The following is an 18,078-nucleotide window of genomic DNA, read 5'->3' on the forward strand; positions in this document are numbered from 1 at the left end:
GTGGTGATCAGTTTGAGGACCCCGAAACTCACTCCTATTTGCTGTGCTTTCCCTTGTTCTGGGGCTCATCATGAAGCCTTTCTCAAACTAGAGGAAATGTCTGATTTGCTTGTGAGTAACTCTGCTTTTCCCCACATTCTTTAGTCCCCCAAAATACCAGTGGCCCTTTCCCCCACTTTATTTAGCGCACCCATGAATTATGTTCTTCAAAAAAAAACAAAGCAAAGCAAAACAAAACAAAACACTGAATGCGTTTTCAAATACCAAGGAAATCAATCAGAAGAGGAATTTAAGGGGAGGGGAAAGAGAAGAGGGAGGTGGTGAATGAATGAGTACATCGGTATCTTTGACAAAATACACAGATGCGTACTAGCCTCTTAAGCTTTTGTGGCACGATTAGTAATAAGGTATCTTCTGTAGTTACATTTCTTTACGTGGCCCTTTGCCCTGAGATTATGCCTTCTCTCTCCCCAGTGGCAGTCCATTCATATTTTTTTAGAAGAAGCATGAGTTCTTTAAGAACCTGATAAACGCTATGAGCATGGAGGTTCCCATCATTTCAAAATATACACGTACACATGACCACAAAAATTGCATACAATTATGAGGATTTATAAGCAACCCAAGGTCCTCCCTCGAGTCCAGCATTAAGAGCACCTGCTATAAACGTTATACTAGTATGACCTGCATAAATCAAGAGCCCCTCATGGCCCGGTCTTGTGTTGCGCTCAAAGAAACACCATTCCGCAACCAAAAGAAATTTAAAATATGGGCATACCTTGTTTTATGGGACTTGGCTTTAGCGTGTCACAGATACTGTGTTATTTACAAATTTAAGATTTCTGGCAATGCTGGGTCAAGCAATTTATCAGCACTGGTTTTTTGTTTGTTTGTTTCCCAATGAAATTTCCTCACTTCGCGTCTCTGTGTCACATTTTGGTAATTGTCACAATATCTTCAACTTTTTCATTATTATGATATTTATTGTGGTGATCTGTGCTCAGTGGTTAGGACTCACTGAAAGCTCAGATGATGGTTAACATTTTGTACCAATAAGGTATGTACATTTTTAAAGACATGATGCTATTGCATAATTAACTGACTACAGTATGGTATAAACATAACTTTCATACGCGTGGAAAACCAAAAAGTCATTTGACTTGCTTTATTGTGATACTCGTTTTATTGCGGCTTTATTTTTAGAGCCTGTGGCCTTAGCCACCACACAACACAGCCCATCTAAAAACAGATATAGGGGCACCTGGGTGGCTCAGTCAGTTGAGCATCCAACTCTTGATCTTGGCTCAGGTCATGATCTCACAGTTCAGGAGATCAAGCCCCATGTGCCCATGTGGGGCTGTCAGCGCAGATCCTGCTTGTGATTCACTGTCTCCCTCTCTGCCCCTCCCCCACTTGCACTTGTTCTCTCTCTCAAAATAAATAAATAAACATTAGAAAAATAACAACAGGGCTCCTGGGTGGTTCAGTCGGTTAGGTGTCCGACTTCGGCTCAGGTCATGATTCAGCGGTTCATGAGTTTGAGCCCCGCATCGGGCTCTGTGCTGATAGCTCGGAGCCTAGAGCCTGCTTCGGATTCTATGTCTCCCTCCCCTGCTCATTCTCTCTTTCTGTCTCTCTCTGTCTCTCTCTCTTTCTGTCTTTCTCTCTCTCTCTCTCTCTCTCTCTGTCTCTGTCTGTCTCTCTCTCTTTCTCAAAAATAAATAAACATCAAACAAAAACCTTTTCATAATAAAATAGATGGTCAATTTTGACACTTTTCTTTAATGTTTTTATTCTATTTATGTGACTCAAGAAATATAGACACTTACATTTGTCTGTTTATAACGTGGCTGGTAAGCTGATTCTAAAAACATTTTAGAAAAAGCTGGTACACCTCAAAGACATTGGCCAGTGCACTGTCACAGATTTAAACATACAGCCTTCTAGGATAGGTACTTTGAAAAAGAAATAATCATTGTACAGTAATCAAGTACATCCCGTGTGTTGCTTTGTAGTTTATTTCCACGATGAAATCATGCTCTATCGCTCATCCTGTCCCTGGTCCTGTGATTTTCCCCCCATATCTGTGCTTTATAATTTCTGGATTTTTAACGAGGCGATTATGATCTTGGACCTTGGAGTCAGACAGATTTAGGTTCAAAGCTGGGCGCCCGGTGTGCTCTGAGTGAGCTAGACTTGATGCTCGGAGCCCCAGGGCCTGTGTGTGAATGGTGACATCTGAACCTACCCCACAGCGGTTGTCGTTGGGACGAAAGGAGACAACACAGTAGAAAACGTTTACTGCAGATGCCAGGACAAAGCAAGTTCTGAGTAGGTTTTACTACACAGGGATGGCAAGAGGAAGAAGGGAAGGAGTGGGGTCATTTCTTACTAGCTTAGCTCGTGCATCCCTTGTCTTTTTCCTTGACTCCCTCTCTTTGTGGCCACATGCTATCCTCCTTTTTCACTTCTCTTACTGTCTTTTCTGTTTCTCTCTTTTCTGCACTCTCCACTTCAGTTACGCAAATAGCTGTGGACAGGCATGTTTCTGAAGGACTGAGTCAATGCCAGGGGCTGTGACGGTCACACCATAAAGACTGTTGAATGACATCAGAGCAAGGTGAGACCAAAGAGGTGGAGGTCTATGGAGGCAAGGAACTCTTTGTCAATTAGTTGTTTGGTTTTTTTTAAGTTTATGGATTTTTCAGCTTCTTGCCATTTGTTCCCAGACGAACTTGCACATTTTTTAGAGTTTGGTCGTCTAGCACACTTACGCCATGAGTCAACATTTCCTGGAGTGAAATTACGGCCACAAGAGCACTCTTGCCGAGGTGCCGTAAGTTTACGGTAACATACGAAGAGCCCAAACAGGCCCTCCGGGATCAGTGGACTATGGCATGACCCAATCCGTCAACAGCTAGTCATGTAACAGGTGTCAGTCCTAAGCATTCCATTGAGTCATCTCTCACCTCTTTGTCACTGGCCCCTAACTAATGAGTTGCTTCAGTTTATTATGAGGTAGCTGCATATAGGTGAGATCACTGGCTGAGAAATTCTGGTCATTGAATTAGGGATGTACAGTCACAGTTTAATTGAAGTTTATATGAGCAGAGATTTCCCCTCTTCACAAAATTTCATATTCTGTGAGCTATTAAATGTTTTAACACATGCATTTAATTAAATCATTTTTTCTTAAGTACTCATGAGACTAATCCTGCCTGTATTCAGTGTGACGCTTTTTCAGAAGAACTAATTATTTTGAGCAGCATTGCTTTATAGAAAGCTTTTTAAAGCAGTCTGTGTCCAATGCTGTATATATTCATCTGCAGTCAGTATTACTACTTAAAACTTGATGGCGGATGTTATTTATGGGTGTGGATACCCTGAGAGAAATAGACCCTATTCCAGCACATTTCCATAAAGGGTAAGTCTCCTTGGTCTTTAGGATAGACCTCAGTATTATGCTATACAAACAGCAAACAAAAGTTTTGCTGACATACACTATTTATATCCACATTAGAAACTAATGATGTACATTTGGGGTGCCTGGGTGGCTCAGTTGGTTAGGTGTCTGACTTCAGCTCAGGTCGTGATCTCAAGTCCGTGAGTTCAGGCCCCGCATTGGGCTCTGTGCTGACAGCTCAGAGCCTGGAGCCTGCTTTGGATTCTGTGTCTCCCTCTTTCTCTACCCCACCCCTGCTCATGCTCTGTCTCTCTCTGTCTCAAAAATAAATAAAAACATTAAAAAAAATTTTTTAGGGGCGCCTGGGTGGCTCAGTCGGTTGAGCGTCCAACTTCAGCTCAGGTCACGATCTCGTGGTTCATGAGTTCGAGTCCCGCGTCGGGCTTTGGGCTGACGGCTCAGAGCCTGGAGCCTGCTTCAGATTCTGTGTCTCCCTCTCTCTCTCTGCCCCTCCCCCGCTCATGCTCTGTCTCTCTCTCCCTCTCTGTCAAAAATAAATAAAACATTAAAAAAAATTTTTTTTTAATTTTTAAAGAAATTAATGATGTACATTCATGTTTCCATTTCACACACATATATTGAGCTCCTACTCTAAATCAGACATCATACAGCTTTCTGAAGACTCAAAGACAGCTCCCTTCCTTCAAGGAGCTTCCTATATAATCAGGAAAACTGACCAAGAAGCAGATAACCATGATATAGCACAATTTGCTGAAAGAAAGGTGTGTATAATATTGTCTTGAATGCAGAGCGGTTTGAGGTGAGAGTGGTAATTCGTAGTTTCCTAAGAGAAGATGTGTCTTGAGCTGACTCCTACAAAATGAAGTCAAACAGGCAAAGGGAATGACATTAGCATGAAATTCTAGCAAGACATGCACTTTCCCAGAGGCAGGAGAGTGAAAGGTGCACTCTTTGTTTGTACCTTGGTCTTTGCCATCATCTTTTATAGCATTTTTAGAAACATGACAGTGCACATCATCATTTTATTACACTATGTGTGGTGTGTGTGTGTGTGTGTGTGTGTATTCATTATATATTCTATATATATTCATTCTCTCTGTGTGTGTCTGAAAAGTCGTTTATTCATCCCCTACCCCACTCTGTGTAGCTCATCGCGCTTTGTGCTTAACTCGCTCAGTCTCCATCCACCCTGTGGAGGGTCTGCTTCTCCATTGCACAGACGACGTGGGGATATAGAGGCTCAGTCCCTCGTGTGAGGCTCTTCCCCTGGGAAGTGGCCAAACTGGAATTCAAACACAGGCATTCAGACACCTCCCTCGACTGCCAGTCATTGCTTGAGCTCTGGCTTTCCCCCAATTATGACACATTCTTCTGTCATCGTTCTTTTGCTGCCGTCAGCTACAAATAATAGTTAACATTTTTGCTCTGGTTTTAGAAAACACTTTTATACTTCTTGTCATTTGATCCTCATGACAATTCTGACAGATCAGGAAGTAAATATTACTCTCTTTGCTTTAAATGAAGAAACTGAGGCTCGTGGCGCATGGTTTTGCCTAACGTGATGCCACTAAGAAGTCGAAAAATAGAAACTGGAACATCTCATTTTAGATTCGAAAACCCATGACTCGCACTGTGTGCAAAAAGGAACTAAACATGGATCATAGACCATAAAACCTTAAACTATAAAACTTCTAGATGAAAACATAGGAGGAAATCTTGGTTTTGGCAAGCATTTCTTCAATGAGACACAAAAAGCAGAAGCCATAAAATAATAAATTGATAAGTTGGGCTTGATGAAAATTTAAAACAGTGTCTTTGAAAGACGCTGTTAAGAAAATGAAGTGACAAGACACAGACTTGGAGAAAAAACATACATGTGATAAAAGACTAGTATCCAGAATATATGAAGAACTGTCACAAATCAGTAATAAGAAAACAAATGACCCAGTTGTTTAAAAATGGACAAAAGATTTGAAAGAGCACTTCACTAAAGAAGAGGTAGAAATATAGCCATGGACATGTAAGAGTTCTACAATGAAAACTATAAAGCATTGCTGAAAGAAATTAAAGACTTAAATATAGGAAAATACACTGTGTGTTCATAGATTGGGAGACTTACTTATTTTTTTAAGTAAACTCTGTGTCCCTCGTGGGGCTGAAACTCATGATCTCAAGATCAAGGGTCGCATGCTCTATCAATTGAACCAGCCAGGTGCCCCAGGAGACTTAATATTTTTAAGATGGCAATATTACCCAAAGTGATCGACAGATTTATTGTAATTGCTATCAAACTCCCACTGGCTTTTTCAGAAATACCCCAAAATTTGTATGGAGTTGCAAGTGACCCCAAATAGCCAAAACAATCTCAAAAAAAGAAAGCTAGAAGACTCATACCTTCTGATTCCCAAACTTACTACGAAGCTACCCTAATCCAAACAATGTGGTAATGGCATAAGAATAGACATATAGATTAATGGAATAGAACCACGACTCTGGAAATAAATGCACACCTATGATCAATTGATTTCTGATAAGTTTCCAAAAACATTCACTGGAAAACAACAGTCTACACTGTGGTGGGACAACTGGATATCCACATACAAAAGAATGAAGCTGGACCCTGAACTCACACCGCACGCAAAAATTCACCCAAGTGGATTAAAAACCTAACTGTACAAGCTAAAATCATAAAAATCTTAGAAGAAAACGTAAGGGTAAATATTCATCCTTGGCAATGGTTTCTTAGACATAACATCAAAAGCATAAGCAAGAGAAAAAGTAAATAACATGGACTTCATCAAAATGTCACAACTTGTGTGCATCCAAGAATTATCAAGAAAGCAAAAAGATAACCCATAGAATGGGAGAAAATATTTGTGAATCATTTATATGATAAGGGTCTACAATCCAGAATGCATAAAGAACTCTTATAAAAACTCAAGCAATCAATTTTAAAATGGGTCAAGGACTTGAGTAGACATTTCTCCAAAGAAGAGATACAAATGGTCAGCCAGCCCATGAAAAGATGCCCAATGTCCTTAGTCATTAGGGAAATGCACGTTAAAACTGTAATGAGATACCATTCCCACCCACTAGGATGACTGTAATTTGAAAAAAAGGAAAGAAAAAGGAAAAGAACAAATGCTGGTAAGGATGTGGATAAACTGGAATGCTCCTGCCTTCCTGGCTAGAATATAAAATGGTTCGGACACTAGAACACGGTTTGGCAGTCCCTCAATAAATTGTACGTAGAATTGCAATATGACCAAACTATTTTCCTCCCGTATACCCAAAAGAATTGAAAACGTGTGTTCAAACAAAACCGTATACACAAACAACTTATAGCACTGTTCACGATAACTAAAGATGGAGACAGCACGGATACCCATCACGGACATGAATGAATAAACAAAATATGGCATGTCCGTAAGACGGACTATTATTCAGCCATGAAAAGCAATGAATATACCTCAATTAAAAAAATCACTTGTTAGGTGGGAAATATGTCTTCAACATATTTCTAAGAAGAAGACCTATGGGAAGTTATACTGAAATATACATATTAAACATTTGAAGGACAAAAAAAGGCAATGAGACACTGATAAATGCTACAATGTGGACAGATGTTGAAACCATCATGCTAAGTGAAAGAAACCAGCAGACACAAAGGCTACATCTTGAATGATTCCATTTATATGAAATGTCTCGAATAGGCAAACCCATAGAGACAGAAAGCAGATAAGTGTTTGCCAGTGGCTATTATGGATAGCCACAAAAAAGAAGAGATTGGATGGCAAAAAAATGCTGAACATCATCGGTCATCAGGGAAATGTAAAACCCCCATGAGATGCCATGGAACACCTAGTAGAGTGGCTCAAATCAGAAACTCTGAAGGTACCGAGCACTGGCAAGGATGTCAATGGAATCCTCACGTGTCACTGCGGGAATGTGGAATGGCCCCAACCCCTTTGGAAAAGAGTTTCACAGTTTCCTACAAAGTTAAATATACACTTACCATCTGACCCAAGGACCCCACCCTTCAGTATTTATCCAAGAGAAATGAAGGCATGCATCCACATAAAAACTTATTTGCAAATGCTCATAGCAGCTTTATTAATAATTGCCAAAAAAACCACAAAAAACCCTGGAAATAACCCAAGTATTAACCACCTGGTAAATGGGCAAAAGGTTGCACATCCGTAAATGAAAAAATACTCAGTAATAAAATGAAGCAAGCTACTACTAGCTACAATAGCATGAGTGAATCTCAGAAGCATTATCTTAGCAAAAGAAGCCATGCTCAAAGGCTGTCTATTGTATCATTCTACCTGTATGGCTTCCTGGAATAGGCAAAATTGTAGGGACAGAAAACTGATCAATGGTTGCCAGGGGCTATGATTGGGAGAAGGGAATGAACTACAAAGGGGCACAAGGGAAATGTGGGGGGGGGGGCAGGTGACAGAAATGTTCTTTATATTATATTTGTGGGAGTTAACACGACTGTGTATACTGTTGAAATTTATAGAACAGTGAGCATAAAAAGGGTGAATTTCACTGCATATAAATCACACCCAATTAAGCTGGTTTTTAAAACCCCTTGTTTTTTTTATCCTCCATTATTGTCTCTCTGAGGAGCACAAGTGTTGATTCTTTTAATTTCACAGTATTAACAGTAGAAAGGAGGTTGTTTCTGGATCCGAAGATCAAAATGGCGGCAATCTTTTGGCCAAAATGCTCGCAGCGCAAACAAAAAGCTGTTGGGGCCGTTCAGCACGAGTGAGGATCAGAAAGAAATAATGGCCATTCTTCTGGGTCCTCAGGAAGAGGACGGGAAATGGAGTGGGAGAAGGGACAAGGATTGAACTGGTGGGGAATTGAACAGCTGTTAAACGGGGGAGAAGTAGTGATTAGGCTCACTTGAGTAGGAAGGATGGTTTTAGATTTGTGTCCAGACGCACAAATCGAAAGCATGTTTGGCCCTCTGCATCCTAGGATCCCAAGCAATCGGATCCTTTGAGACACTGTGGTGCAACATTTATATTTAGGCAAAAACAAAAGGATCCCCATCTGGTAGGTCACCTCATGGCTAGGAAGTGGTGTCTGTGCCCTCAGCCCCCTCCGCAGGCTTGGTAACTGCTAGGAACACGACACATGTTTGAAGAGTTAATGCATGCATGTACGAAAACTTGCTGAAGGGCAGGACAATTTTCTATTAAATTAAAAACTCTAAAGGGGACTGTAATGCGACTGTTGTTTCGTCTGTTATTACTGCAACAGCACTAGAGAAAACAGTATCTCATTCTTTATTGTGTACTTGTGAACAACTCCTCATCGAAACAGACCGCTCCGGCGATTCCTGGACTTTGAAAGGTAGAATAGATCTAGACGGATTTAATGCGGACTTCAGGAATTGAATATACAATTTCAGCAAAGTGCGTCCTTCGCAGTTGAAGCCCCCACTAAAGCTGCCGCGTGGATCATATAATTGATTTGTGGCACTTTCTGCCTGCATCTACCCCATGGTTTATTAAAATAGAATAGACAAATACCAATAAAGTGAAAAGCTCCACTGAGAATTGGCCAAACCACATCACTTTCTTCCCATATAGGGTATTCCAACCAACAGTCATTTTACAGCGGCTCTCTGTGGTACCAGATACACAGCCCCGCAGCCAGGAGCCCACAACACAAGCAAACTTTCCCCTAAAGCACAACAAAGAAACGGGCTTATGAAATCACCATTAAATATAATAGAACACCGGAGAGACGAATAGAACAGGAGCAAGATGAGATAATGATCATAACACGTAAGAACCAATTAGAAATGTACGATCTCTGCGGGAAAGCACCCGTGTGTTGATAAAGCTCTTTACGAATATTAAGTACTGTAACTAAGATAATATAGGACTGAGAGCCTCAAAAATCAGTGGCCAAAAGGAGTGCAATCTTTTTTAAGGAAATATATCTAAAAATAGACTAAGCGGGATAATCGGCACTCCAATTTATCATGATTATCCCAGTTCTCAGTATCACTTATCTTCAATAATATGCAACGTATGGTTAAGAAATAACCCATATCATCACTTTTCTTAATAATACAGCAAATATATTCCATATGTGTATGGTTTCTGGCTGCGCCACAAAAGTCTGAGCACAGAGAGTTGACTGTTCTATGGGAGAATTTTTTTTTAATATAGACATAGATTGGCTAGGTCACCCAGAAAAATTGGTTTTTTTTCTCCCTGACACCTATAGCTTTCTAGAATGTATTCACTGTGTCCCAGGAAAGAAAATTATATAAAGGATTATTTAGTAACTATGTCTGCACAGGCTCACTGCAGCTTTGACATTAAACTGGAAATATCATGGACCATGTCACTAGGGTCTCCATTTTTAAAAATAAAGGCAGGGGTACCTGGGTGGCTCAGCTGGTTAAGTGTCCAACTCTTTGGCTCAGGTTGTGGGATCGAGCCCCGTGTTGGGCTCCTCGCTGATGTGGATCCTGCTTAAGATTCTCTGTCACCCTCTTCCCTCTCGCCTGCTCATGCTCTCTCTCTCTCTCTCTGTCAAAATAAATAAACATTAAAAAAAAGAAAAGACAAACATCTGTAGATCCTATCACACACATATGCATATTCATACGTACACGCTCATCTAGTGATACCTTACACACTTCCCAGGGTGTCGTTAACAGTAAATAGCATTTTATAAGGTGAGGCTGAATTGTCTGTGTGGGAAGCCATCTTCATTTCGCTCTTTGAAGTTCAGGCTGATTCAGATATTCTTGGTGACTTTGCCTGGTACCTACAAAAGGCGAGCCAGACAGAGGCAGAGAATTCTGCTTTCGGGCCATCAGAACAAGGAGTCTGGGGCCCGAAGGGCTATCTCCTGGACAGTTCAAGTGCTAAAGAACTGAATGACAACTGGCAGGTGTTAAGTGTTATAGACGAGAAGGAAGTAAATAGCATGATAACTCAGAAGGTAAAGGAAAATTTAGAGACTGAAAAAACAAAGGAAATTATTTTCATAGACAGAGAGAAAAAAAGTTCCTCCATGTTTAAAGACCTTTTGAATTCTGAGACTTTAAAACCTTCGTAAGTTCCAATTCGTTTTTTTGTTGGCCCACATGCACACGTCCTTTGAGCAAACATCTATTCAACAGCAGCCACGTTCAGCGGGGTCAGAGATGCTGGGAATACAAAAATGAATAAAACAACCTTGGTAGCTCGCGATTTCTGAGGACACACAAGGCTTTTCAGTAGCAAATATCTCTTACCAAACTGCATTTTGGTGAGTTAAGTGTAGAGGAATCAGCAACATTTTATTGTATTTCCATTAGTCCCCAAAGGGACTTTTATAAAATAAAAGCATAGAAACATTACATTTTTAATTTAGCCAATGGAACACATTTTTTTTTACTCAAGAAAAAGCCAGTGCTCAGGGGTTGATAATGTTTTTCACAACTGACCCAACAATGAGGTCTCATCCTGCTCTGAGGCCCTGGGCTGGATCCTCATTTATAAATATGTAAACAGACGTTTCCACTAACATCAGCACAGTCCCTCGTCTCTCTTCATTTGTTTACATTTCTCCCTGTTTTTTGTAAACAGGCATATGATAGATGCTTAAAAGCAGTGCCTTGAGAATATGGTAGGAATGGGGAGATGTATACATAGAATCAACACAAACAACATTTTCTCTCTAGGGTCATAGAGTGTGAAGGCAGACATTTATTCTACGTTTGATTAAGTCTTTCCCCATCCCTGTTTTTCTCTGCAGCCCTGTGTTTACTCCCCGAGTGTTCAGCCACAGGTGAACAGAGGAAGAACGTGTTACCCTAGATTCTAGTTCTGTTTAGATTAATATTTGGCTGCAGGAGGGGCCTCGCAAGTTTCTGGGAAATGAGTCGTACACGAGATTTTATTCCATTTTTTAAAAATTGCTCATCCACTCACCAAGTCCAAACCAAAGGTTATGCAGTGTTACCTGAGATTCCTGGTGGTTTTCCAAAGCCTCCCCTCTGCCCTTCCCCCTCGCGCACCCCGGCTTTATGCAAAACCGTCCAAGTGTTTTTATTTCATGGACTGGTAAAATCCCTCTAAATGTCTTGGGAACCAGTATAATATTGCTATCTTTGCGTTCTGCCCTTAAGAATTTGAGAAGCACAAACACAACCTCCAGAATTTAATGGAAGGGATAACCAAAAGAAAAAAAAAATAGTAAAGATGTAACCTCATACCCGATTTATAAATAGAATACATTCGGCTCCGTGAAAAAGCTCGTAATTCTCCTTATTTTTTCTCTTCTTGCCATAGATTGACTTTTGGGAACCGCTACCTTTGAGCTTTGCATCGGGGCTATAAAAGAATAAGTTAACCAAATATTCCATTTCTGCTGTTTATGTACCATGGCATGGGTTCAGGTTTACGCTGGCGGCCGAGGAGAGGAAGTGAGGAAATGTATGAATCAGCCCCACTGCATCTCAGCCTTCCTTGCCGTTCTTATTGCCAGTGTGGTCAGTACCCCCCACACACAATGGTCTGGGGAAATGCCCGCGAAAGGAGATGTTCACTCAGAGTTTGCCCCAACCAAGTTAGTGTGCATCCAGGAGACAATCAGGTTTCCCTGGACTCCGGGGACAATCGGAGGAAAGAGACACCCTCAGACACTGAAATTGATAGAAATCAATTTAAATATCCAGTGTGGCTATCAAAAGTGCAAGTGATGCCTCAGACATCTCCATTTGTCCAGACCCAGGCGTCCCACGTCCAATGAACGTGACCCTCCGGAACGTAATGTAACACAAGAGAGTCATAAAATTGCTCAGTCTTTTGTAGCACCTGGGTTTTTTTTTTTAATGTGAATTATTTCAAATGCAATTGAGAAATAGGAAATTAGGGTCACGGGGGGATCGTATTGGTGTCGTACGTGTTTATGTTTTCAAGTGACCGGGGTAAGTTTTCTCACAAGCAGAGACGAAGCTTTGGCAAATAGGAAAATCTAAGAAAAAAAACTTGAAAAATCTCCGGAGGTGCCTTTCTTTAGGGCAAACGGTGGTTGTCACAGTGGCCTTGACAACTGTTGGGGTTCCTGCCACGGTCAACTCTCTGGGGAAATTGCTAAGTGCTAATGAAGAATTCACAAAGATGTCTCCCCTTTAGTGAGATGACGCCTTGATGAAGGCTCCCTCCTCGATATTTTAAATTTAGATCGAAATGGTCTCTTTTCGGAGCAACTCTCCCCCGGGACCCACATCTTGGAGGAGGAAGCAGAGTTCAGGCTGCAAAGGTATCACCAGACGCAGAGGCTAGGAGAACACTCCTTGTGCTAGTCACTTTACTAGGATGGGTATTGTTTTTGTGAGTGCTTGGGTCAGGGTTCTCGCAGTTTTGGAAGATGTGTTCCAACTCTGCTTTTCCCACAAGCCCTGATACTTGTGATGCACAGATTTGCGGCATGCAGCTGTAGCCAAAACGCGTGCCTTGTATCTTCACCCGGCAGTCAAAGCCCCGGTGTGACCCGTGGAGGGATGACGGTGTGGAGGGAGGTTAAGAACCAAGGGCTGTAGATGATGATGAGAAGATTATTAGAAAAAATTAGAATTGGGCCTCTGGCATCGTCCAGAGGAAATAGCTCCTGATGTGCTCCTAATTCTTGGCGTTGAAACATGTCTGGTTTAGACAAAGGCGATGCATCAGACTATCCTGGCTTAACGAGAAAAGAGAAAACAAAACAAAACAAAAAAAACAGCGAAGAATATTTAATTCACTTATGTCTAATTCCGTGTTTGCAGTCTTCTAACCCAGGATGGGTTTACAGGATTCCCCCTCCAGTGCCAACTCCGACGGACTGGTCGTGGCTGCCTGAAGCAATGAGGTGGGAAGGATGCTGTGGCCACTTCTGGGCTCAGCGGGAGAGAACGCCACAGTCAATTAGTGATGGCTGCCAGAAGGTGGCTCGCGGGGTCACGCCGATCATCTAGGACACGGTTGAGGAGATTTGCCCGCGCGGTCCTGGAATGGGTCCATTTACCTGTTCAAAGGAGCAAGTCGATTCTCTGCTCACCGGTCTGTCTCTGTCAGTTTCACTTGAGCCTGCGCCTTTTCTTGGGGTTTGGCATTGCTCTAAACCAGCAATGCTGAAGACCCCAGTGTCTGGACCCCGAGACGCCGTTACCAGGAAAGGCCCTGCTTAAAGAATCCTGTTTTTCATTATCGTTAGACTTGCCAGGCATTTACTCCCATTAAGTACTCACCAAGCTTCTCCCCTTCCCTCATTTTGTATTTGCCATTATTTCACCCATTGTGAGATGCCACCAAGTCAGTATGCATCAGGACACATCAGGAGGTTGTTTTCACACGAACTTGGCGATTTCGGGTGGTGTAACGTGGGACCTCCCTCCACAACAGCCCCTTGATATTTTAATGAGCAGGTTACCAGAGGACCATTTGAGAAAAGCATACGAGTCGTGGTGGCTCTCACCCTCGGAAGACCTCTCCTTCCCACCGAAGAGAAAGTGCATGGTTCAGAACTTGCGAGACAGGTATCAGTGGCTCCCAGAAAATGCGAGCATGGGGGCGCCTGGGTGGCTCAGTCGGTTAAGCGTCCAACTTCAGCTCAGGTCATGATCTCGCAGTCTGTGAGTTCGAGCCCCGCGTCAGGCTCTGTGCTGACAGCTCGGAGCCTGGAGCCTGTTTCAGATGCTGTGTCTCCCTCGTTCTCTGACCCTCCCCCGTTCATGCTCTGTCTCTCTCTGTCTCCAAAATAAATAAACGTTAAAAAAAATAATAATAAATTTTAAACATAAATAAATAAAACACTTTACTTGGAAAAAAAAAAAAGAAAATGCGAGCATGAACAATTCGGTGGGTCACCCATGTAAGAAATGTCACGTCACCCATCACCCACGCTCTAGGAGGCGCAGGGGGCGGACGATGTGGGGAAGACCGTGGATGTGGACAACTCTGAGTTAAAGAGCAGAGAGGTCACACTCTATAGGTGAAGACGCTTTTGGAAAGGCCGAGCCTGTGTTCCCCTCTTATTTCCTTTCTATCTCGGCATAAGATCTACTTGTAGATAAGTCTAAAAGAGCCTTTCTAGTAAGTGTAAAGCTTGGTGTCATGTTGCCACCATTTTCCGTCTCACTGGTACATAAAATATTGGTGCCTCATCCAATCGACGGCGGCTTAGATTCAATGAAAGGCGGTATAATTTGCATTCGTGACAAGTGAGGAAATGCAGTGTTAAGAGCCTGATTGTTTAAACGTTGTCCTCATTTTCTTATCAGGTTGGTTGCACACCTAAGATTAGACTCTGTGAGACCTCAGTTCTTGCCCAGCTCCGCATGGATATCACTTAGTGCCGTATTTCAGAAAGGTGGGTTTTAAGGAACCAAATCTTGGGCTGGACAGTCCACTATAATGAATCAACTTAAAATACAGCCATGCTCTCGGCCAAACAGCAAGATCGTTCTGTTTGGGTAGATGTCTGACAGCCCGAGGACAGTCTTTTGCTGTCAGCTTAGGTGTGGAAGGAAGAATGTGTGTACTGGAATTTGTTTTTTTTTTTTTTTTTTTTTTTTTGCTAATTATCACCTTTGCTTTGTTGCTAATCGCCATTTTGAATTTTTCTTTATGTTTATTTATTTTGGGGAAACAGAGAGAGAGAGAGAGGGACAGAGCACGAGCAGGAGAGTGGCAAAGAGAAAGGGAGACACAGAATCCAAAGCAGGCTCCAGGCTCTGAGCTGCCAGCATAGAGCCCAATGCGGGGCTCGAACCCGTGAACCATGAAATCATGACCTGAGCCGAAGTCAGATGCTTAACCAACTGACCCCCCACATGCCCCAGTAATCGCCATTTTGAAGTCGCCGTTAGCCTTCTTGTCTGTGCCTCTCTTTTCATCTTTAATGAAAACACTTTTTGTGTATATCATTATAGCTAATAAGCATGGTACGAAGAAACAGGTTAAACTGTATAAAAACGGACAACATGTAGCATTCCTGACCTACAGAATCAGCAGCTTTGTGTGATTCCACTTAATACATGACACACAAGATGTTCACATAAAGCAGCTCACAGCCCGAGACGCGAGGAGAGGACAGCCCTTCATTCATCATTATTGAGAACATTCTAAATACAGTATCTCTTCCATTTGAGCTGCTCCCAGCCCCGTGGGAGCCTCTGAATAACACTTTTTGTGTAGATGGTTCCCTGCGAAGACCTTCATTTGATCAACTGTGTGTACAATATTGTCTTTTTTTAAAACTCAATAAACATTTATTGCACACTTAATAGGGGCTAGGCACCGTTCCCAGACTTGGATGCAAGGATTAGTGCATCCCAAGCCCTGCTCTTAGAAGCGCGCAATCTAGAAGAGAGACAAGACCGGACGTAATTACAGTGCAAACTAGCAAGCAACATCACAGATGAAAACAACACCCTGCAAAGATACTTAGCCTGCCTCTCAGGGCGCGAAGACCGCAGAGCGGGCGACATTTGTGTCAGTTCTTTTGGGATGAGCAATTTTTTTGGCAGGGAAGAAAGCAACTGCAACGTCACTGCGTGGGATGGCTCGTTCAGAGTCACAGAAACATGACAAGGAAGGGCGTTTCTGCAGAAGATCAGGGCGAATGTAGACAGGACACATGGCGCAGGTGAGAGGCAGGACAAGAGAGGAGGCTTGAATGGAGGGAAGACATGGTCATGGAAGGACTTCCACGGGGAGCCAACGAGTTTCCATTTGGTGCCGCAGGTGGAGAGAGGCGTAAAACACATTCGCAGGGGCTAAGATAGCTTAGAAATAAAACTCCTTTTTCTGCTTCGAATTTATATGTCTGGCCCAGTCATCACAGAAGCATACAGAAGCGCTGCATTAACGACCCGGAGCGTCAGCTGATACAGCAGGACTTCTTTCTGACCCTCCCTGAGCCTCCAGACACAACCTGGATTTCCAAGGGGGCAGTTCAGCCCTGGCACCGTCTGAAACGTAGCCATTGAGCTGTGGTTCCTCACTGTGGCTGGAAGCGCAGTGACAGCCTGTGGCTTTGGCCACCACGTGCCCCTCCAGCGAGGGGCCATCTACATCGCTCAGGGGAAGGAACTTGCGAGCACACGCTTCGTGTTTCCATACTTTCCTTGCTGGGTGATTGCAAAATGGACGGTCGCACCCCAACGCAGGGAGACTGATTTCCTCCAAACTGCGGACCGGCTCATGGGTGGCTGGGTCTTCCAGCCACATGACCTGCCATCTGGCATTTGCCACTCAAAATGCCACTCATCAAATAGAATTCCATTATACATAGACACACACACGTATGTATATATGAATACATATGAAGGGGTTATCCCATTTGTGTGAATTTTCTAGGTGCATTAAGCGACGAGGCTGTCAAATTTTTTGTTTTGTTTTAAAAATTATACATACATATGTGCATGCATTCCTTTGTATTATACACGTGTGCATACGTACACATGTATATGGATGAGTTGTCCCATTTATGTGAGTTTTCCAGATGTGTGAAACTGTCAGTGACTATCACACATTTGTGTTTGTTTCATTTAAATCGCGTCTTCGTGGAAATGTTCCTGAAAGTGTTAAAAAGATGAGTTCCAGAGTCTGCTTGCTCTATCCGAGTCTTTTTCCTCACCTCCTAGCTCTCTGTCCTGGGGCAGGTGACAATCTTCCCGAGCCTCAGTGTTCTCCTCTAGAAAATGAGAATAGTTGTAACCACCCTGCAGGGTTGCTGTGTTCATGAAACGGGTGCACACGTAAAGCATTTGGCCTGTGGTGAACATTCGAGAAATGCTCACAAGTAATATCTTATGCATATGAGGACTGGTTCTTGGATACTGGGGCATCATCATGAGCATTAGTGAATGCAGGAAAACATAGCAGGCACCCTCAGGGCCTATTAAGAGTCAAAAAATTCTTTGCCCCTCTACTCAATGGCACCAGACTGCCAAGCTTCTTCCCAGCCTCATCTGGTTTTTGAGTGTCCCTATAGCCTCCCTTGCTTTCAAACTATTTGTTACCACATTCTGAAGTCATTAATATGTATAAGAATCTAAAGGCTTTGTTCTTCCCTTAGTATTTCACCGACAAATCAAATAATCCAACCTGTTTAAATTCTGTCTAAAGTAGGAGTTTATAGGTTCTGGTTGAACGCCCAGGTCTGTTCTTCAGTGTCTGTCCTCTGTGCTGTCTCTTTGAGCCTCTCAAAGATCGTTTCAGCTGATTTCAAGATTCTCAGCTATGGAGAGACAAACAATGCATGATCTCACTTATATACGGAATCTAAAATAGTCAAACCCATAGAAACAGAGAGCAAAGCAGTGAATGCTAGGAGCCGTGGGAGAGAAAATGGGATGCTGGTCCAAGGTACGAAGTTTCAGTTACACAGAGCAAGTCCATTCAGGGGAGCTAACATACAGCAACACAACTGTAGTTAACAAGGCTGTATAGTATACTTGAAATTCACCAAGAAGATACATCATAAAGTGATTCACCAAAAGGAAGGCAGGGAGAGAGGGAGGGGGGGAGGAAGAAGGAAGAGAGGAAAGAAAAGAAAAGAAAAAAAGAAAGAAAGAAAGAGAGAGAGAGAGAGAGAGAGAGAGGAAAGAAGGAAGGTAAGAAGGAAGAAGGAAGGAAGGAAGG

At 42.5% G+C, this 18,078-nt stretch overlaps 1 protein-coding gene across 12 annotated transcripts in view; it reads left to right on the plus strand.

Moving 5' to 3' along the window:
- RNLS (renalase, FAD dependent amine oxidase) overlaps positions 1-18,078 on the plus strand; it is a 327,133-nt gene that overhangs the window by 238,035 nt on the left and 71,020 nt on the right. The window contains exon 7 of one of the 12 annotated variants that reach the window (XM_027049830.2): positions 13,218-14,961. The exons of 10 other annotated variants lie outside the window; for them this stretch is intronic. In XM_027049830.2, the coding sequence (XP_026905631.1) occupies positions 13,218-13,406 (189 nt within the window). In that variant the 3' untranslated portion in view covers positions 13,407-14,961. Of the gene's footprint in view, positions 1-2,518; positions 2,621-13,217; positions 14,962-18,078 lie in introns of those variants that run through there. One more of the 12 variants, XM_053207370.1, reaches the window with a different exon arrangement.

This window comes from Acinonyx jubatus, chromosome D2 (assembly GCF_027475565.1).
Source record: "Acinonyx jubatus isolate Ajub_Pintada_27869175 chromosome D2, VMU_Ajub_asm_v1.0, whole genome shotgun sequence".
NCBI classification, from domain to species: Eukaryota; Metazoa; Chordata; class Mammalia; order Carnivora; family Felidae; genus Acinonyx; species Acinonyx jubatus.